Below are 18,982 nucleotides of genomic sequence, written 5' to 3' on the forward strand. Positions count from 1 at the left end.
AGGCACTGAAATGCTGGATTTCAGGTTAAAATGTCTGTGCTCTCACTCTCAGTTAATTTTAATAAACAAATACGAAGATGTTACATAAGCTGAATTTTTGCCCATTACTTATCTTAGAACATACGCAAATTTTTATCATGTAAAACTGGCAGACAGAATCATTTTCCTCTATGTTAAAGTGCTTCTCATTGGCATTACTGAATAATAGTGATTCAATACTCCACAAAGTAAAACAAAATCATTCTTTACAAGGAGAATATTCATGCAAAAGGCAGTGATAATAGCTCATAATTACTCTAACACAATGTCCAAGAGGAAAAAAAAGTGAGCCATCACTCTAGAGCCCAGAAAAATAATTCTTCATCCCTGATATAATAATTTCAAATATAAAATGATGCCTTCTTAAAGTTAGAAATTGGAAAGCCAGAAGTGCTTTTTCAAAATCTTAAATGATCTACCTATCGCATATTTTATACTTTCAATTATTTGCTATATATTTAACGTGTATTTTAAGACATACGAGAAAGAGAATTAGGTAGCCTTATCAAGTAAAGCAAAAACTACCTTTCTCTGCCCTTAAGGTTTAAATTACAAGACCTAAGACTGCCTTTAAAAGAAATATAAAAATTACCAGTATCTCTTATTCCCTTTGCTGTGTGGGCTAAAACATTTAAATTGCTATTGTTGTTAACACATCATACTAGAATATAAATGTTTCACCTCAGAAAGCAAAACAAGGCATGTGCAAAGTGATTCTGTATTTAACAAACAAGGATGTGAGGCAAAGAACACATGAATTTCATACATTTCAACTATGCCTCCGAAAAGCCTTTGATTCTGAAGTGCCAGTTGAATAGAGGCAAAGTGAGTTTCTAGCCCTCCCTCTTCTCATGTTTCTATTTCATCTTTCAGGATTCTGTCCGGGAAAAGGAAGATGGGGCAAAAAAGGTGACTTAAACACAAGCCCGTGTCCAGTGGGAGGGACACAAGGGTGAGAACAAAGGTACCTTCATTTCCAAATCCAGTTCCTCATCTGCCATCACTCCACAGCGGTCCCATCTAAGGACTCCTTTTCTACAAAGGCAACATGACTTCTACACAGGGTTTACGAGTGCTCCTTTCTTCTTCCTTCAGTTGGACAGTCTTCAAAGTACCTCCTCCCACTGCCCAGGCATTGCTTAGGATAGTCTGGATGTTAGCAAAGCTGAGAGCGCAGTGCTTTACAGCAAAACCCTTTAGATCCACACCCTCCTCCATACTTTGGGTTAATTCTTTCTTAAAATGTATGTCCTATATTTCACCTTTTTTTTTTTAACTGAAGTACAGTTAACTCTTAAAATCCATGCTTAAACCGGTTAGTGACAAAACGCCTGAGGATACTGGTCTTCATACAGACAGGTAGGCTTAACTTGCTGACTAGGCCAAGATTCTGAGAGCATACTTAGGGATACTGTACAAATATACAGCCAGAAGAATTGCTGGTTGTGGAATTAAGTACACAGCATAAGCCAGTTCCAGCTGTTTTGGAAAATGCAACATATACCATTTCTCTTGGATAACTTATCACAACAAAATAAGAAGTTGTATGTTTCCCATACTTATCATATGTCTGATTGGGCTTATAGTAAAATACTAATTGACATTTTTCAAGCTGCAATATTTCAGGAGCATTTATAACCTGTGGTTATCCACATTTGGCCCAGGAACTTTGGTCCATTACCGACAAAGTGGTATCTATTAACAAATAGGTTATCTCAACGTGTTAAGTCCTGAAGACACTTTTTTTAAGTGTTTACAAGCAGTTCTTTTCTTTATCAATAAATATCAATCTCCAAAAATTCAGAGGGAGTATCAGGAAAGAATCAGCCTCACTTGGATACCAGCAATCAGCATCCGCATAATTTGACATACGAACCAACACAGCTTTTGCAGCTTTTTCTCTCTAACGTTTTCTTCAGAAACTCATTCTCATAAACACAGAATTGTGCCATTAGAATGCAATTAAACATGCAGAAAATCTTATAATGAAGGGTCTTCCCATCCTTTTACTGTTAAGTCAATAGCCTAACAGAGATTTCTTCAGTATCTCAGAGTCTTATATGCCTCAGTTAAGTAGACTCAGTTGAGAAAAACTTTGGAATCACTACTGTCCCTATTTACATCTCGACACCTAGTAAGATTCTGCAGTCTCTCGCTCAGAGCTGAATTTCTGCTGCCACCATGTCCGCTCCTACTCTATGATCATTCTGTTAGATCTTTTTCTCTCACTTCTCGGCCTTGCTACCCATCTTCCTGTTCCCTTCACCCCTTCTTCTGTTCTGTCTTATGCTACCCTCGTTTCTTCTCCACTGCAGGTAATGGCATATCCTTAATACCAAGCACAGGGCCTGACATTCAGCAGATGTTCGGTAGGGAACAGGAACTCCAGAAAAGCCTACAAAGTAATACATCATTTTTTCAAGTAAAAATTGACACTGCAATACATCTTAAAATATAACATTTGACAAGGATGGATACATCACCCTACTATATTTTTGAATAAATAGTTTAAAAATATTAGTACTTAAAGTAGTATTGCTCTTCTTTAGGTATTTCCAATTTTTTAAACTCTACTAATAGTAACATTAAAATCGGTACACTCTTAGAAATCATATTTTTGATAAAGATGATATGAAGATTAGTATTTATTTGAGGAAGAGTTATCATTTTTGTCTATTTCTCATGAATTTTCAGCAACTTTTAAAAAATGCATCTTAAGTGATTATAAAATATATAATTCATTATCTAGAAAGTTTTAGCTAGAGCCTGTCTCCTGTTCAGATGAGGGAAAAGAATAAGATGTTCTCAAGTGTTATGCAAACCATGAAATGTAGAAACTATTTAAGTTCAGTCAATATACTGCTTGGACACAATTTACCACAGGTGAGAACAGGAAAGAGGGGCATAATTTATGAAGAAAACATTAATAGTCTAACCTCTAAATACCATTAACAGAAAACTTTCACAACACTAATAAATCCTAGTGGGCTTCAAGGTTAAGATGGCAAACTGTCACATGGATATATATTTGTTCTCCAAGCTCCACTGAAACCACTGATGAGCTGGGTTCAACCCATTAGGATGAAGAGAACAAACTGGGAGAAGAGAAAACAGTAGGACACTAGAAAGCATCTAACAAGTGGGAAATAATACATTCAACCTGAGAAGGTCAGAGTCCAAATCAGTAGAGGGAAAACTCAGACTCAACCTGATTTTAAACAGAAATATCTACATATGACTGAAATTTGTGCTCAAGGGAAAGACTGAAAGAGGCAGTTAGCATACCCCTGTGTTCCACAGCCCTGAATATCTGCCTTTCTCATCCCAGGAAAAGTCTGAAGACAATGTTCTGAAGAGAATAAAATAAGAATCATTGCATTAGAGGTCTTTAGGCTTATTTAAAGGGTATATATAGGGCCTTTTACTGACAACAGGGATATTAAGTGAACGTGTGAACACATACTAAATGCAGAGACTACCAGTCACTCCACCCTCCACCTCTGCTCCCAGAACCTTTCAGGCAGGAATTTAGAAGATGCCTCCCTGGGAAACTAATCAGTACAAGGGGAAAGGCTTGCTTCCCTCTAACAAGTCCTGGAGTCTGATTTTAGAAAGTGCCAGAGGCCGAAGAAAAGGAATGCTGAGTTACTAGAGGAAGCCACAGTCTCAGTGTTACAATGTCACATAGCTTATGTGACTGTGTGGATGGTCCTTCACCAAGATGACATCACATTTGAAACACTCAAACCTGACTTCTCTGCCCTGGAATGAGTGTATCACAGGGGTAGTGGCAGAGATGCTTGCTTGCTCTCTTAGCAACTGGGCACCAACAACCAGAGTAAAACCTGCTCTCCACCTCTCCACTTTAGGCTGGAAGAAGTACTCAATGGTCGGTGCTCCATTTAGTACCTGTGTCAAGGTAGCTACATCAAGTTTTATAGAAGTGATTTTTCCAGCTCCTTGTACAGTACCTTCTAGGAATTAACTGAGATTCTATTAGCCTCTATCAGAATTGCCCAAGCCTAATTGTTTGGGTCTCCCAACTGTGGCTAGAGCCCTTGACCCCAGGGTTGTCTCTGCTGGCAGTGCCATCCCAAAGTGCCTGTCATTCTGACGATGTTATAATTAGGTTTATTTTCTATGTTATAGTTACGTTTATTTTCTGTGATGCCACCTTCATGATTACAATTCTTGAATAATTCCCTATATCCTACTTCATTAAAAAAAAATCCTTCTGTCCATCTTCTAAAGCCTTTTATAATCTATCACTTTTTTATGCCTGTCTTAACCACTTCCTCTATTTATCTAGTTGTCTGAGAGCCCCCAAATGGATCTAACTCATTCCTGCCTCTTGGCCTCTACCCTGTGGGTTTTATCATTGACATCATCCCACTCCACAATCCAATCCCTGTATTTCAAAGTCTAATACAAACTTCACTTGCTCCTGTTTTTGCTCTCTGCTTACTCTATTCTCCAAGGCTAATCCCTGTCTTCTGAAATCCTAATGTACTTACAGCTAGAAGCAAATAATGCATCACACAATTACTGTTATTTTTAATGTGTCAGTTTTTGTTCCCCTTGAAGAAAGGACTAGGTTTTGTTCTGTGTTTAGCACAAGGGTAGAATAAAGCCTTGTAATACAATGAATAGGTACCCAGATTCTGAAACTGGATCAACTCCAATTCAAACTCAATCTCATTTGTGCGTCCTTGAGCAATTGATCTGACCTCTATGAATCTCAGTTTCTTTAAAAATAAAATGGAGAATATAATAATCAATCAAAATGCCTTGAAAATAAAAATGAGAACATATATATGTATTGATCATAGTGCAGTACATAGTAAGCAAAGTTTACTGTTATGTTTCTTATTAAAAATAAAATAGTAGTTAAAGAAAATGAGAAAGCAGACCTCTCAGTGACACTTCAGAAGAGACAATGTATTATTTTTTTATTATTTAAAAAATATATAGCCATTTTAAAATCTATATGAGAGACAAAGAGAGTGTACTATTACCAAATGGTCAACTACTTGTTGATAAATACTGTACAGGCAGCTATAACCCCCATTCTCACAGGTCCCATTACAAACAAGCTAAGACAACTGCACTGAAATAAATGCAACATGGGTGGATCTAAGGAATAACCAATATACAAAACTGCTAAACTGAACCCTAGAAAAACATTGTAGTGTCTGAGAAAAACCCTTAAAACAGAGTTGGGAGTGAAAATAAAGAACCAGGTTCATATGTTTTAAAACAATTGGAGATTTTTCACAGTTTTTACGAACTAAAATTAAACTGAATGCGGATGCAGTTCAAGTGCAAAAGATTGTCAGAACCTGAAATTCTATTTTGCTCCCCTACCTTTACTACGATTTCAATACACAATATTCTTGTTCTATGGATGCCTTTTGCAGTGACACCTATAGACTGTGAGAATGTTGGACTCCTTAGCTTTTGCAAAACATGTAACAGTGTCTATTTACCAATGAGTTATCACTCTGCGGAGTTGTGAATCTTCTTCTAACACCCTTGTTACAGACTATGACATCCTCAGAGTCACGGAGCATCCCTTCCAAAGTCATATTTCAGCATCCTTTTCCAACATGATTCAAAGCACGTTAACAGTAAAACATGAGTTCCTTTGGGAGGGAGACAGATGTAGAGCAGGAAAAACTGCACTGAAGTCTGTATCTCCATCAGCTGTTGGTGACATAGCCTTACCTTTCCACCTTTTGTTCTACTTCCCAACCTTATTTTCCTTCTGTCCCCGACTGGGCCCAGTCAGTCACTTCAATATATCCTTTCTAGTAGTTTCAATTCTCTCACCCCCTTGATTTCTGCTGCAAGTTCCTTTACCTTCTAGGACTTTAGGTAAATTTAATTCACTAGCTCTCTTAGAATATGTGAAGAGACTCTAACCCCTTCGCTACTGATAAATGTATTAGGTTTTGGACTGGGTGACAAGCCATAAATAAATGACAGAATGAATAATCTTGCAGGCTGACTGCCCTTATATTCCTATAGCTGCTTCTGTTCTGCTGCCCAAGCTCTCACTCCACTTGCGTCTTTTCAAGGCTTCGCCTATTCCATGGTTGACGTCACTCAGCAAGTACAAGTCATTAGGCATTTATTTCCTCAAATTCTCTCCATTTATTTATACATTCCTTCCTCTTTTATCAAGAAGCATTTCCTCCTTTTTCCCATGGTTCCCAGAAAAAAGATTCCTAGATGCCTCTGTTAATTTAAATGAGAGATACTTTTTGTCACTAGTATTTACAGCATTTTTGTACTTACATTTTTTAACTATTAAACTTGCTACATGTATTAGAAATACTGATACACCTAGAATATTTTATAAAATCATCGCATTTTTTATATTCATGCCACATTTTATTCTCTTTTTTTCTCATTCTCTAACTTCTAACACTTTCACATTAATTTCATCTACTGATATGAAAATTTAATTTTAGAGATCCCTTGGAAATTTTAAAGGGCATTATATGCATTCTTTATGTAACAAAGTATAGTATTAATACTTCTGAATTCTCCCTGAATATAAAAATAGGCTATTTTAACTCTGATCACCAACAACTAAATTTTTTCTATGTAATGTTTTTACTTCGAATATTCTTTTTGGTTGTTGTTCTTGTTGTTCTGCCAAGGCTTATCTGAATATACCACATGTTTTCTGATTTCCTTGCTCACCATTGCTTCTTGCATCTTAATTCTTCTTTAAAGGAAGCATTTTCTGAGTATGTGATTTGAAATTCATCTGTCAAAGAGGTCACAGACTTGAGGTCACTGTTTCTTAAAGACTTTCATTTGACCCAGACTCCAAGGAAAATAATATTCTCTTGATGCCCCTTTAAGTTGGTGCATGGAAACATTTCTAGCTTCCTTTTTAGAGGCACAGCCCCAGGCTTTTCCAAAGATCTCATCTCTAGTTCCCCTCTGCATTCCTCATTTCTTTTTTTTTTTTTTATTAATTTAACTTAGTTTTTGGTTTTCTGAGTCTAGGTTTTAAAAATATATATCTTCAACACATTTTTCAAAGTCATTTTAGTTTGGAGTGTTACATTACAGTTTTATTTTTGTTTTGTATTTTTTTCTAGATGAAAGGCTTTCCTTAACTGAATTGCTTTGATTATCACTTGTTTTCAGCTTTTGAGACACGATAGACATAATTGTAATATACTTATAGTGTACAATGTGATAATCTGATATATGTATACACCATGAAATGATTACCACAATTAAGTTAACACATCCAACACCTCACGTAGTTACCTATTTTTGAATGAGAACTCTTAAGATTTTCTGAGCAAATTTCAAGTATACAATACACTATTAATAGCTATAATCAAGATGATGTATATTAGATCCTCAGAATTCATTCATCTTATAACTGAAAGTTTGTAATCACTGGCCAACATTTCTGCATTTCTCCTATCACCAACTCCCACCATACAACTCTGTTTCTATGAGTTTGACTTTTTTTTTTTTTTAAGATACTACATGTAAGTAGTATCATCCAGTATTAGTCTTTCTCTGTCTGGCTTATTTCACTTAGCATAATGCCCTCCAGAATCATCCACCTGTCACAAATGGCAGGGGCAGGGTTTCCTTTCTTATGGCTTAAATGCTCATATTTATATAAATTATTTATATTTATTATATATATAAATTCAATTTCTATAGATCACATTTTCTTTATCTATTCATCCACTGATGAACACTGAAGTTACTTCCATATCTTGGCTATTGTGACTAATGCTGCAGTGAAATGGGAATACAGGTATCTCCTAAAGGTAGTTATTTATTTTCCTTTGCATATTCTTTTGCACCCAGAAGTGGACCCATTTTCTATATCTTATTACAGAAGCTTTGCATGTCACTGGTCTGAATCCTTTTCTTTTTAGGCAGGGCTCTGAGACCAAGAGCACTCTCCTTAATTTTTATTATGAAGTACACTTTCCGTAATGGATGACATTTTTAGTGACGGTGGGAAGGAGAGAGATTGACATATATTGCGTTTCTCTTTCATTTCTCTAGGTTCCTTTTCATTTCTTATTTATGTCTTTTTCAATCACTGATGTACCTCCAACGTCACCTATCTTGTATTTCCTTATTTCTCAAAAGCGAAGATTCTCTCAATTTCCCAATTCCAGACCCAATCACTTTTAAGCTCAATCTCTATAGCTGGTGTTGTAAATGCCAAGTCTCAGAACTGTGTTCAGCATTTTAGCACTTAGTGTCAGGTATACTCATTTTGGTCCAGTTTTTTGTATGTGTGTGTGCTTTATCTATTACCTTTTCACATTCCTCCCATCTCTATTGGGTGTTTTTAATTTTCTCAATCCCTGATCTCCAGATTCATAGGTTTATGTAAGTGACAGAGTACCAGCAGTAGCTCTGTTGGTATTTCGTATTTATTTCCCTACTTAAAGGTACTTTGAAATGCACACAATTTTCTGTACCTTAATAATGATCAAAGCTGACATCATTAAGGTTTTATTTGAGGCCCTTCTCAGTCTTAACTTTTGGGAAGTTTGCATGAAGTGATTTAACTTTAATCAACATCCACTTTCTGAGGACTAACATGAAAAATTATTAATTTTTAAAAATAAATGTATATTTATCACATTTAATTAACTTACATTCCACCAAACTACTAAAACATAATCACTATTTAATATCACTGTAGTATAGTTTGTTTCCTATTCTCATGCATATTCGTGTCTTTGCTATATATATATCTAGCTTATATATGTGTCAAAAGAGAGGGAAAGAAGGTGAGGAGTTTCTCAGAATCTTTGTAAAGATGAAGCAGTAGGATAAAACTGAATTATTCTGGGTATAAAAGGGAATGGTAAGACATTTAGAAGCCATGGTATGGGGTTAGAAAAAAATGACAACAGCTAGGGGGGCAATCATAAACTGGTATCTAAAAGACATACTTTACAAAATTGTATATATAATGTACAGATATAAATATAGATATAAAAAATTTTTAAAAGTTTTTTTGTTTACACAAGTTGCCAACTTACTACAAGGATGTAAGAGTATATGCTGTCATCACCATACTCTCCCTGTACCAAGATGATTTTAAAAGTTCTGGTCAATTTTATAAATTTAAGAGGTATGTAATTTTAACTAATTTAGGTTAAATATTTTCACATATTTATGCATCATACCTTTTATGGAGAGAAACTGGTGATTTATCTGCTCAAATTTTTGCCCATTCTTCTACTAGGACATTAAGAAGTTTTTTGTATGTCTGTAAGTATTCTTGATATATAAATGGCATCACATTTTTGTTATTTTTTGTTATAGGTGTTTACCAAATTATCCATTTATATATCAGTATTGTTTAGCATATTCTATTGATATATAGAATTGTTAATGTAGTTCAATCTAATGATCTTTTTGTGTGAGTTTTGTCTATAATGCTTAGAAAGCTTTTCTCAATCTTAATTGGAGGGAATGATTCATGTACATTTTTTCCATTTATTACTATTATTTTAAAATTACATTTCATTACTCCATTTAAATGTTATTTTTGTGTATAACATATAATGATATAAGCAAATGATTTCCTAAGTATACTAGGTCTGTTTTAGAGTATTCTTTTGTTCTGTGGCTTTCATAATTACACCAAGACTAAATTAACTGTTGTGGTTTTGTACATTTTAGTAACTGGTAAGGCAAGTGCCATATATAATATATATATATATATATATAACTGCTCTTTGGCTAGCTTTATAAAATGATATTTTGAAGCTGTAAGAAACACATGTATTATTTTTAGAATACACACACAATGTATGATTCCTTTGTGTATATCAGTAATGCATTGTTATTTCAAATATATCTAGTTGACAACTCAGTTTGTAGCTATGGAAATCAATCATTCATATTGATCATAGAGATCAACACAGATCATAACTTTATTTACCAATTTCTTTGTAAAAGAAATACTAATACGATACACAGGGAAGATTCCTGAAGGCAAGGGTATACAGTGGTCTCTAAAATTATTCCTCAGCAGTTTATGAGAAACTCTGCCACATTTGTTTACCAAAAACTCTAAAAAGACCTACAACTTCCTAATTCTATATTTGCTTTTCCCACACCACTTAATTTTTAGCACTTGCCGCTCAGAGAAACTTGAGGTTTCACTAATGGGACAGATGTTTCTAACCGTTAGAAATAAGAAAATCAATTCCCACATAATTACCTTGTGAAGTCTGTCATCTCCATCATGATCATGCACATCTTCTTGGCCAGAACAATGATATCGTTGCTTGTATCATCCCATATCTCAATCTCAGCATCCAGCTTACTCTTTACTTTCTTGAAGTCAGCAACTTGCTCAGCAATCTTTTCCTTTTCTGCCTCAGGCAACTGAGTCATCTTAGCCTATAACATGTGATAATTAGATTTGTAATCATTCCACTATGTCAAAATAGATTTTAGGAAGAAGTGGTCATTATAGGATGTTCGTAAAACTTGTTCATTTAAAAATAGAGACATATCATAGTTATTTTAGTCACAAAATAAAATTTTCCAGGTTCAATTTTCATATGAAAAATCTCTCGAATTACAATTGCTTGTTTTAGAACTACAATGTTAACTTTAAGAATGCCAATGTAAAATTTAATATCTGACACACTGAAATCTACTCCTTAATATAAATGTGGGACTTCTCAAATTTCTAACATACTTAAATTTTAAATTAATTCAAACTTGATGTAATACCTCACATATGTTAGACAGCATATACCTTATTTAATTGTACTAATAATATGCTTCAAAATGTAGAAGTATAACAAAATAAATCTTGAAATGAGACCATGTCTACCTATGTATGTATGTATATAGACATACATACATATTGTATATACATTTAGATCTGTATATAAACACTGAATAGACATTGTTAAACAATACAGAATACTTTCATAAATCATATGTATCTAGACAAGCACATATATAAAATCATAAGAATTAATGTGTCTGGTGTGCAATATAAACATACTTAGATGTGTATTTGTATACAAATTATTTGGGGGAAGAATAGAAATGTTAAGGCAGGGTTTATTAAGGCAGCCCTCCCTAATTAGCATCCTGAGTTTTGAGGTGCCATTTTCTCAGGCACAGTAAACTTAAGGCATTGGCATAGTGTCATGCTTTGAATATATCATATTCTGAACAGTATGCAAACATGCATCTTACATTTGCAATTTAAAATTTGAATGAGTAGAAAACCATCTATACCCCTAAAATACCATATTCAGAACCATACACCTGGGACCTATGACTTTTTGTCAAATATAAAAAGAACTTTGATGTAAAACTGATTTAATAATTTCCATCAAAGCCCTAAAATTTCATGATACAGTCTACACAATTACATTGTCAAAAAAGAAATTTACATAACCCAATAGCTGAGTAAGTACACAAATCTGGGAAGAAACATTTAGAAGGGATAGGATAAGTCATGTAAGTGGAATTATTTGATTAGTCACATGGAGTACATGATACCTACAATGCCTATGTATTTCCAGATGCTAATTTCTACGACACCTAAAGATGGGGAAATAAATCATCTCATAAAGTTTTGCAATAATGTGGTTACTAGGGTTCAGAATACTGGAAACACACTTTATTGAAGCAATAGTGTACAACAGCAATAAAGCTTAAACATATAAATGGAAGAAATTACCAGAATGGTCAATGGAAAATCCAACCAAAAATAAAAATTGAAGAACCAGTAACAAGTATGTCACTTATTATCCATTATAAAGCATAACACAGAGTCTAAAATAACTTGGCATTTGTAAAAATCTCAAGATTAATTATCCATGCTTCAGTTCTAGCCTATTAAAGAAAATAAACAATGAAGCTTTCTGATTTGAAGTTTCCTTTAAATTTCTTAGCATAGGATTTAACATATAATGAGTGCTCAATAAATGATAGTTATCTCCTATTCCATCAAAAAATCAAAGTATATTCACTCATTTAACACTTAAAATTGCCTTCTTTTCATTATTTATGTATTTTATTCTTTTGGAAGGATTAAGCTATGAGACTACATTTTTAATTGATGAGTTATACAGATGACTCTTCTTCAGGATGTGAAAATAGTTTATAGTTTCTTTTCTCAGGAAATGTGGCCTATGTGGTATGTTAAAAGAGCAGCAGTTATATTGCTGCTGTCATATGGCAAAGCATGTAAAGGAAGACACAGCTCACTTATGTCTGGAATAGTATACAAGTCCATTAAGAAAGTTATAAGCTACTAAACCATTACACCAGCTCAAAAAGAGAAATCAATTTTCTCCATCATGACTACTGGTCATTATCATTCTCTCCATCTTCATGCAAAAATATTTAAAATTAAAAATAATAATAGTTGTAGATTGATTTATGTGGGGGTTTCTTTTTACAGACTTTATCTCAGAGATAATAAATCCATGACTCTAGGCTTAAGAAATCATTTTGAAGTGGAACTGGCATATCATGGAAAATTGCTCACTATTCTCATGATAAAGTTAAAACTATTCAAGAGGAGATCTGGTTAAGTGTATTCCAAGTTCTGTTCCTTGGAATGTCACTGATTTCCAATATGACCTTGAAGAAGTCACTTAACCCTCCTGTCTACATTTCCCCAGACACAAAATCACAATAATTGCAACTGCTATCCATCTGCCATGCAGGGAACAGAGTCGATTACTGGATAACATTGAGACTGACCCTGCCGTGGACAAGAATCTCATGGGTTGCACTCAATTTCTTTAGTAACGTCTCAACTCACATGGTGAATTACAATTGGCAGATATTTACTTCTGACCAAAAAAAGGGCCAAAAGTTGGGCAATGGTTTACAAAACTAAAAGTTTTGGAGAATTCTGACTCCTTCCACAAGAGGAACAACAACAACAAGAAGAAGCATTAAATTACTGACTGGCACCTTCACTGAAGGTTTTTTGTGCTTCTGTGAATAACTCACTACATATCATTAGTCAACTTCAAGCACTATGAAAATATCAAAATAGAATTTAAGAGAATATTTGATATTTAGGAATTCTGGGTAAAAATTTCTTAATGGATTATTTGGTGAAGGATAAACAAAGAAACTGAGGTACAAAGCTTAAGACGAATCGGGTAAATAGAATCTTTGATAATTTTGCCAGCTAGCTATATTTCCCTCCTCCTGCTCAAATCTATAGAATACATCTCTGATATAAATAGCTATTAAAGGCTCTTTGAATCAATGCCATCCAAACGAGGTTATATTGTGTGTCAACTGATTTTAAAATCTGTTCCCCAAGACAATGAAAATAACTAAAATTTATACATGCCAAACACTCTGCTAGGCAACTTACATGTATTTAGAGTTTGATCTTCCTAGCAGCCCTATGAGGTAAGAACACTATTATTCTAATTTTATGGATTATGAGACCAAGTCGCTAAAAGATTAAATTATTTACTGAAGATTGTCACAGTGAAGAAATGGTAGAAACAAGATGCAAACCCAGAAACTCTGGCTCTAGAGTTTTTGTTCTATCATCATGCCGGCAAATCACAGAACTCCTGTCCACAATATAACAAAAGATCTATATTCTCCTCAATTGTATTTCTCTATCACCTACTTTTGAGTGTAATTATTCTCCGAAATATAGTCATAAATCTTTTAGAATCTAAATTTCCTCATTTGTAAACTAGAAACAATGATATTCACCTCACAGATTGTTTTAGAAATCAGATGAATGAATGTGTATTAATACACTTTTAAAATTCCTAGGTGCTGTTAAATGCCAACTGTTACACTATAGAGACTGTTCTTCACTCTATACAGTGATCCTCAGAATTCTAAGGTTATTCTTTTCCCTTTAATAAAAGTTGAAGGCATTTTTAAGTATTTGTATTATTCATAATTTTAGTTCTAAAATGGAGGTTAGCAGAGTTTTTCAGAGCAAGACAGGACACAATGTATTCTTTGCAGACCACACCACAGCACCCTATCGCCTTCCCCAGCTCTGCTGCTGCTATCCCGCAAGCCTGCGCACAGACCCTGTGCAAACACAGGAGCATGGCTGTGTCCCAATCAAACTTTACACGGACACTGAAGTCTGAATTTCATATAATTTTCCCATGTCATACATATTATTCTTATCATGTTGATTTTGAAAATTTTCAACCATTTAAAAATGTGAAAACCCATCCCTAGCTCATGGATTGTACAGAAACAGTCAAAGGACCAGATGTGACTCCATTTGCTAACACTTGCCAAATCCTTTATTGTCTTTATTTTCAAGTTTGTCAGTAGTACTGCCTGTTAGCCCATTTTGAAATCTCATTTTTTAGAAATGCTCTCCTTTTCTTGGTGTATCCCATTCAGTTAGGCACAAAGTGTGTCCACTTTATCCTTACCACTTTTATCACAACTATTGCTTTTTTTTTTTTGTATTCCTATTACTAGTACACAAGCCCCAGTCTTAATTTTCTCTTTCATTTTCAGTCCTTTTATCTTGCTACCACTTGATTCAATCTTCCTGACTCTGATAGAACTGGTATTCTTCAGCTAAAAAATACTTTCATGTCTCTTTACTGAACAGAGAATATAAATTCCTCAAATATCACCTGTAATGGTGATATTTAATTAAAGTAGAAATTAGCAAAGGAAGATATCCAAATCATAAATGTACAGTTGAAACTATTTTCATAAACTGAGTACATCTATATATACCAGGTACCCAAGTCAAGATATAAAATATTACCGGCACCCTGGCAGCCTCCTTGTGTCCTATTCCAGTCCCTCTCTCCCAAGAATAATATCACTGTCTTTATTTCTAAAACCATAGATTTCTCTGGTTCTGAAACACAAAAATATAATAATAATATATGTACTTTTGTATCTGGCTTTAATGTCCAACATTTATATATTTGAAAAACATTTATATTGTTGCATGGAGTCTGTTTATTCTCATTTTACTGTACAGATAGTATTTCACTGTGCAAATATATACCATTTACTATTAAGGATCTATTATTATCTATTACTATCTATTAAGGATCTCTTGGGGAGCATTCTATTTTTGGCTAATATGAACAGTGAATATTCTTCTACTTTTGATGTACATATGCGTGCATTCTTCTTGAGTAAATATCTGTGAGTGGAATTACTGGGTCACAGGCACCACCATAACCTTTGTCTCTATCAGCTTTTCAGTGTCATTTCATCTTGCTTTTATGCATTGTACCCTCAAGGTAAACTAAGTTATTTTTTTTTTTATTGAAGGTAAGTATCTTACAGTACTGCCCATTAATTATTTGCTCATCTTCTTTCCTTTCTCCATCTCTGTTGGTCCAAACTCAATCGTATTTCCAAGACAAATCATACAGTACATCTGCCTTTATTCTCCAGCTATGTGTAATTATTCTTTTAAAATTTCATAACATATTATCCATTAGTTCCTCAGGATGTTCATTTTGTTCTGTCTTGTAGCCTAATTATAAAGGTCTTTGAAAGCAGAATCACCTTTTTAGAAAAATAGTGGCAAATATGTCTATCTATGTCTGTGTTTCTTTGTGTTTTTTGTTTGTTTGTTTGTTTGTTTTGGTCTTCTGCCCCTAGACTCTAAGTTTCCTGGAAGTAGAGACAGATACATGATAAATGTTTGTTTGCAGTCATTAGTAGAAACTGTCAGGACATAAAGAACAGGCTTGTGGGATTAAAATTTTGTAGCACTGATCTTGCATTTTCTTTGTCATTTACATTTACACATTTTCCAAGCTTCTACGCTACAAGGTTAAAATTAATTTCTCTTATTTTTCCTGTCTACTTTCAAACTCAGGCTTCTGTTATTCCTCTAAGACTGTATTAATAGCATAATTGATCTTTTCATTGTCTTTATCTACTTTTAATTTCATTATGCTCATCACTAGCTGAAATATTCATATGCTTACATTATTTTTTACTTAAACACTTTAAATCATTTTAATAAATCATTTTCATTACCACTTCAAAGGATAAAAAAGGAAGGAAAAAATGATAATAGGAAAAATGCAAAACTTGTTTTCATGCAGACCTCCATTCAAACTCCATCTCTGCCAAGTACTAGCTTTGTAGACAGAAACTTAACCATCCTAGACCCCAATTTCATCACATGTCAAATCATGATAATCTTATTAGATTTTCTGACAATTAGAATTATGTCTGTAAACAATGATATCTATAATGTTTTAGGGACTTAGTAAATGGTGCTTATGATTAATGTATATAAATACAACAGCCTAGTCTCCACCACGTTCTGCAATATTATGTGAAAGAACAGTTAAAAATACTCACCTAGCTACCTTATGGAGCCTAGGCAGAGACCAAATAATATATTTTACTATAGTTATTTTATTTTCAGGAGCTTCAGCATCCAAATTGCTTATTTTGCAGATAAGGAAACTGAGTCCCAGGAAAGAGAAATTACTTGAAAAATATTACCCATCTGGTTAATGGCTGATTTGGTATGCAAATCCATCTGTTGCCATTAGTAATAGTTCTCTCTTCCTACAACATTGTTCTGCTTTACTTAGCTATTTTTTCTAATGAAAATTGAATTCTTAAGTAAATCATATAACTTGGTTACATCCCCTGTCCATATATCTGGCTGGAACACAGTAATAGTTTTATTAATAAGTAAGTCACAACTACTATTTTTCTAAATATTAGGGAATTCTTAATTAGTATTACTCATTGTTGGCAGGTAGCTAGAACTCAACATTCAAAATCAAATTTTTCGAAACTTTTGAAACATATGCATGGTGCATGCATATTGGATAAATATCTCTAAAAGGATAATTCTTGTTCTTACCTCCAGAGTTTATCAAATTTAATAGTGGGATTAATGATTTTTTAAATAAGCATAGAAACATTTGGGAATGAATATATATCAAAATATAAATAGCATAGCATTTCACTGGAGTTTAGAAAATCTAAAATGCTGCTGGCAGAAATTCAACTTAAATTAAAATTTGGAGAACAAATTTATAAAAGTTTTTGCATTGATTTTTTAAGCATACTAAATTGTGATTTCAAAGGTATTCTTGAGAATCCATTATGAAAAGTTTTCTATAATATTTTTAAATGATATTTAGGGATTGGAATTGGTCTTTGTTTTAAGGAATAATATACATTTCTACACTTTTATATGCAGTTCTTGAAATCAAATTTATAAATAAATTAGCTTTAAGAAACTCAGTTTCCTCATCTGTCAAAAAAAAAAAAAAAAAAAGAAACACTCTTAAAACCTTGTAGGTTACACTCAGATCCCCATCAGGTATAAAACTCTCTCACTTTATGATTAAAGTTTATAGCCTTCATGGTCTGGGTTGAAACACAGAGCTAAATATTAAATTATTAGGCTTGCTTATCTCTTTTCTAATGAGAATAATAATAATGGTAATTATTATTTGTCCATGCATCTTACACGCCAGTCACTTTGCTAAGCACTTATGAAAAATTATGCCATTCAAATAATAATATTCTGAAGTCAATATTATTAATGTCCACCTTTTACAATCATGGAAATGTGGCCTGTTGGGGACATATACATGTCTCCTATAAATTAAGAAGACCTCCAATGTTATTTTTTTTCTTTTACACAATACCTCATTGTTTATGATTTCATTTGCAACATAGTTTTTTTTAACACTATAGGGTTAAATTTCAGTCCTTAAAAAATATAGCCACATGTTATTTGTAAACCCAACTTGTGTCCTGGTTCTAGGGAAAAATAAAACTATAACAGGCATTTGGAAGCTAAATGGAGAAATCTGAATATAGACTATTAGGCAGTATTAAGAAGTGAGTTACTTTTCTTCAGTGTGATAATAATAATGCTCATTATTTTAGGGATACTTGCTAAAATATTTAGGCATAAACTGCTATGGTGTTGCAAATTGCTTTGAAGTAATTCAGAAATAAAAAGCAAATATGACTCTGGCAGTATGTTAAAACTACTATATCTAGATCATGGAAATATAGGTGTACATGGTACTCATGTTCAATTTTTCTGTGCATTTAATTGAAAGAACATTAAAATTAAATTAAATTTAAAATTGTAAAGATTTGACAAAATTTTTAAAAACTTAGAAAACAGATAATATTTTCTATTATTTTGTCAAGGCATCAGAGATTTTATATGCCATACAGTCTATCCTCTTATCGCAAAGTACCATTCCACCTGTAATATCACTGATCAGGGATGCTTTAGCTTCTCCTTGGATGTATCTGAAGGTCCAGTGCTGAGTTCTCTGGACCTCAGAGATAAAGTCCATGCAAATTTTACCAGCAAAATACAACATAGTGAATAAGTCCATGATCTGCAAAAGGAATCCTCACATAGGTAAGTATGGCTGAAGACCCATAGGAAACAACTTCATTCAGGATCTCAGCGTGGTTTGATTAAAGTTTATATATGTGGCTATAGCATAAACCTTTCTCTAAAAAGAAAGGTTGCTAACTCAGAGCTGGTCATCTATGTGGTGGCTCAAAAAAGCGATGCTGGTGTGAGGAGGTATCAAAAAATCCCAATCATTTTGACAGATGTGACCCTAACATAGCCATATAATTTCTGCAATATGTATTTTAGCTATAGGGTTAACCCTAAGCCTTTAAAATCTTTCCTCTAGTTCCTTTCTCACCAAAACAGATAGATAATTAAAAGTTATCTTCAGTATAAACTTGTTGTTTTTCTATTTTTATATATAGTAGTTAGTATCTGCAAATCTCGAACCTCAGTTTATCCCTTTCGAACCCCTTCACCCCCAGTAACCCTAAGTTAGTTTTCTAACTACAAGTTTATACTGTATAGCACAAGGAACTAAATTCAATAACTTGTAGTAACCTATAATGAAAAAGAATATGAAAATGAATATATGTA

At 33.5% G+C, this 18,982-nt stretch overlaps 1 protein-coding gene and 1 long non-coding RNA gene across 8 annotated transcripts in view; one reads left to right on the forward strand and one right to left on the reverse strand.

Moving 5' to 3' along the window:
• Positions 1 to 18,982, reverse strand: part of CTNNA3 (catenin alpha 3) — a 1,348,033-nt gene that overhangs the window by 110,541 nt on the left and 1,218,510 nt on the right. For all 7 annotated transcript variants that reach the window (XM_032491499.1, XM_032491498.1, XM_032491494.1 and 4 more), the window contains one exon: positions 10,280 to 10,461. In XM_032491499.1, the coding sequence (XP_032347390.1) occupies positions 10,280 to 10,461 (182 nt within the window). The remainder of the gene's footprint in view (positions 1 to 10,279; positions 10,462 to 18,982) is intronic.
• LOC116667183 lies at positions 644 to 18,880 on the forward strand. Its single transcript, XR_004323975.1, has 3 exons — positions 644 to 656; positions 1,395 to 1,398; positions 18,777 to 18,880. It is a non-coding gene; the product is annotated as an uncharacterized LOC116667183 (long non-coding RNA).

The sequence above is a fragment of the Camelus ferus genome, chromosome 11, assembly GCF_009834535.1.
Source record: "Camelus ferus isolate YT-003-E chromosome 11, BCGSAC_Cfer_1.0, whole genome shotgun sequence".
Classification (NCBI taxonomy): Eukaryota; Metazoa; Chordata; class Mammalia; order Artiodactyla; family Camelidae; genus Camelus; species Camelus ferus.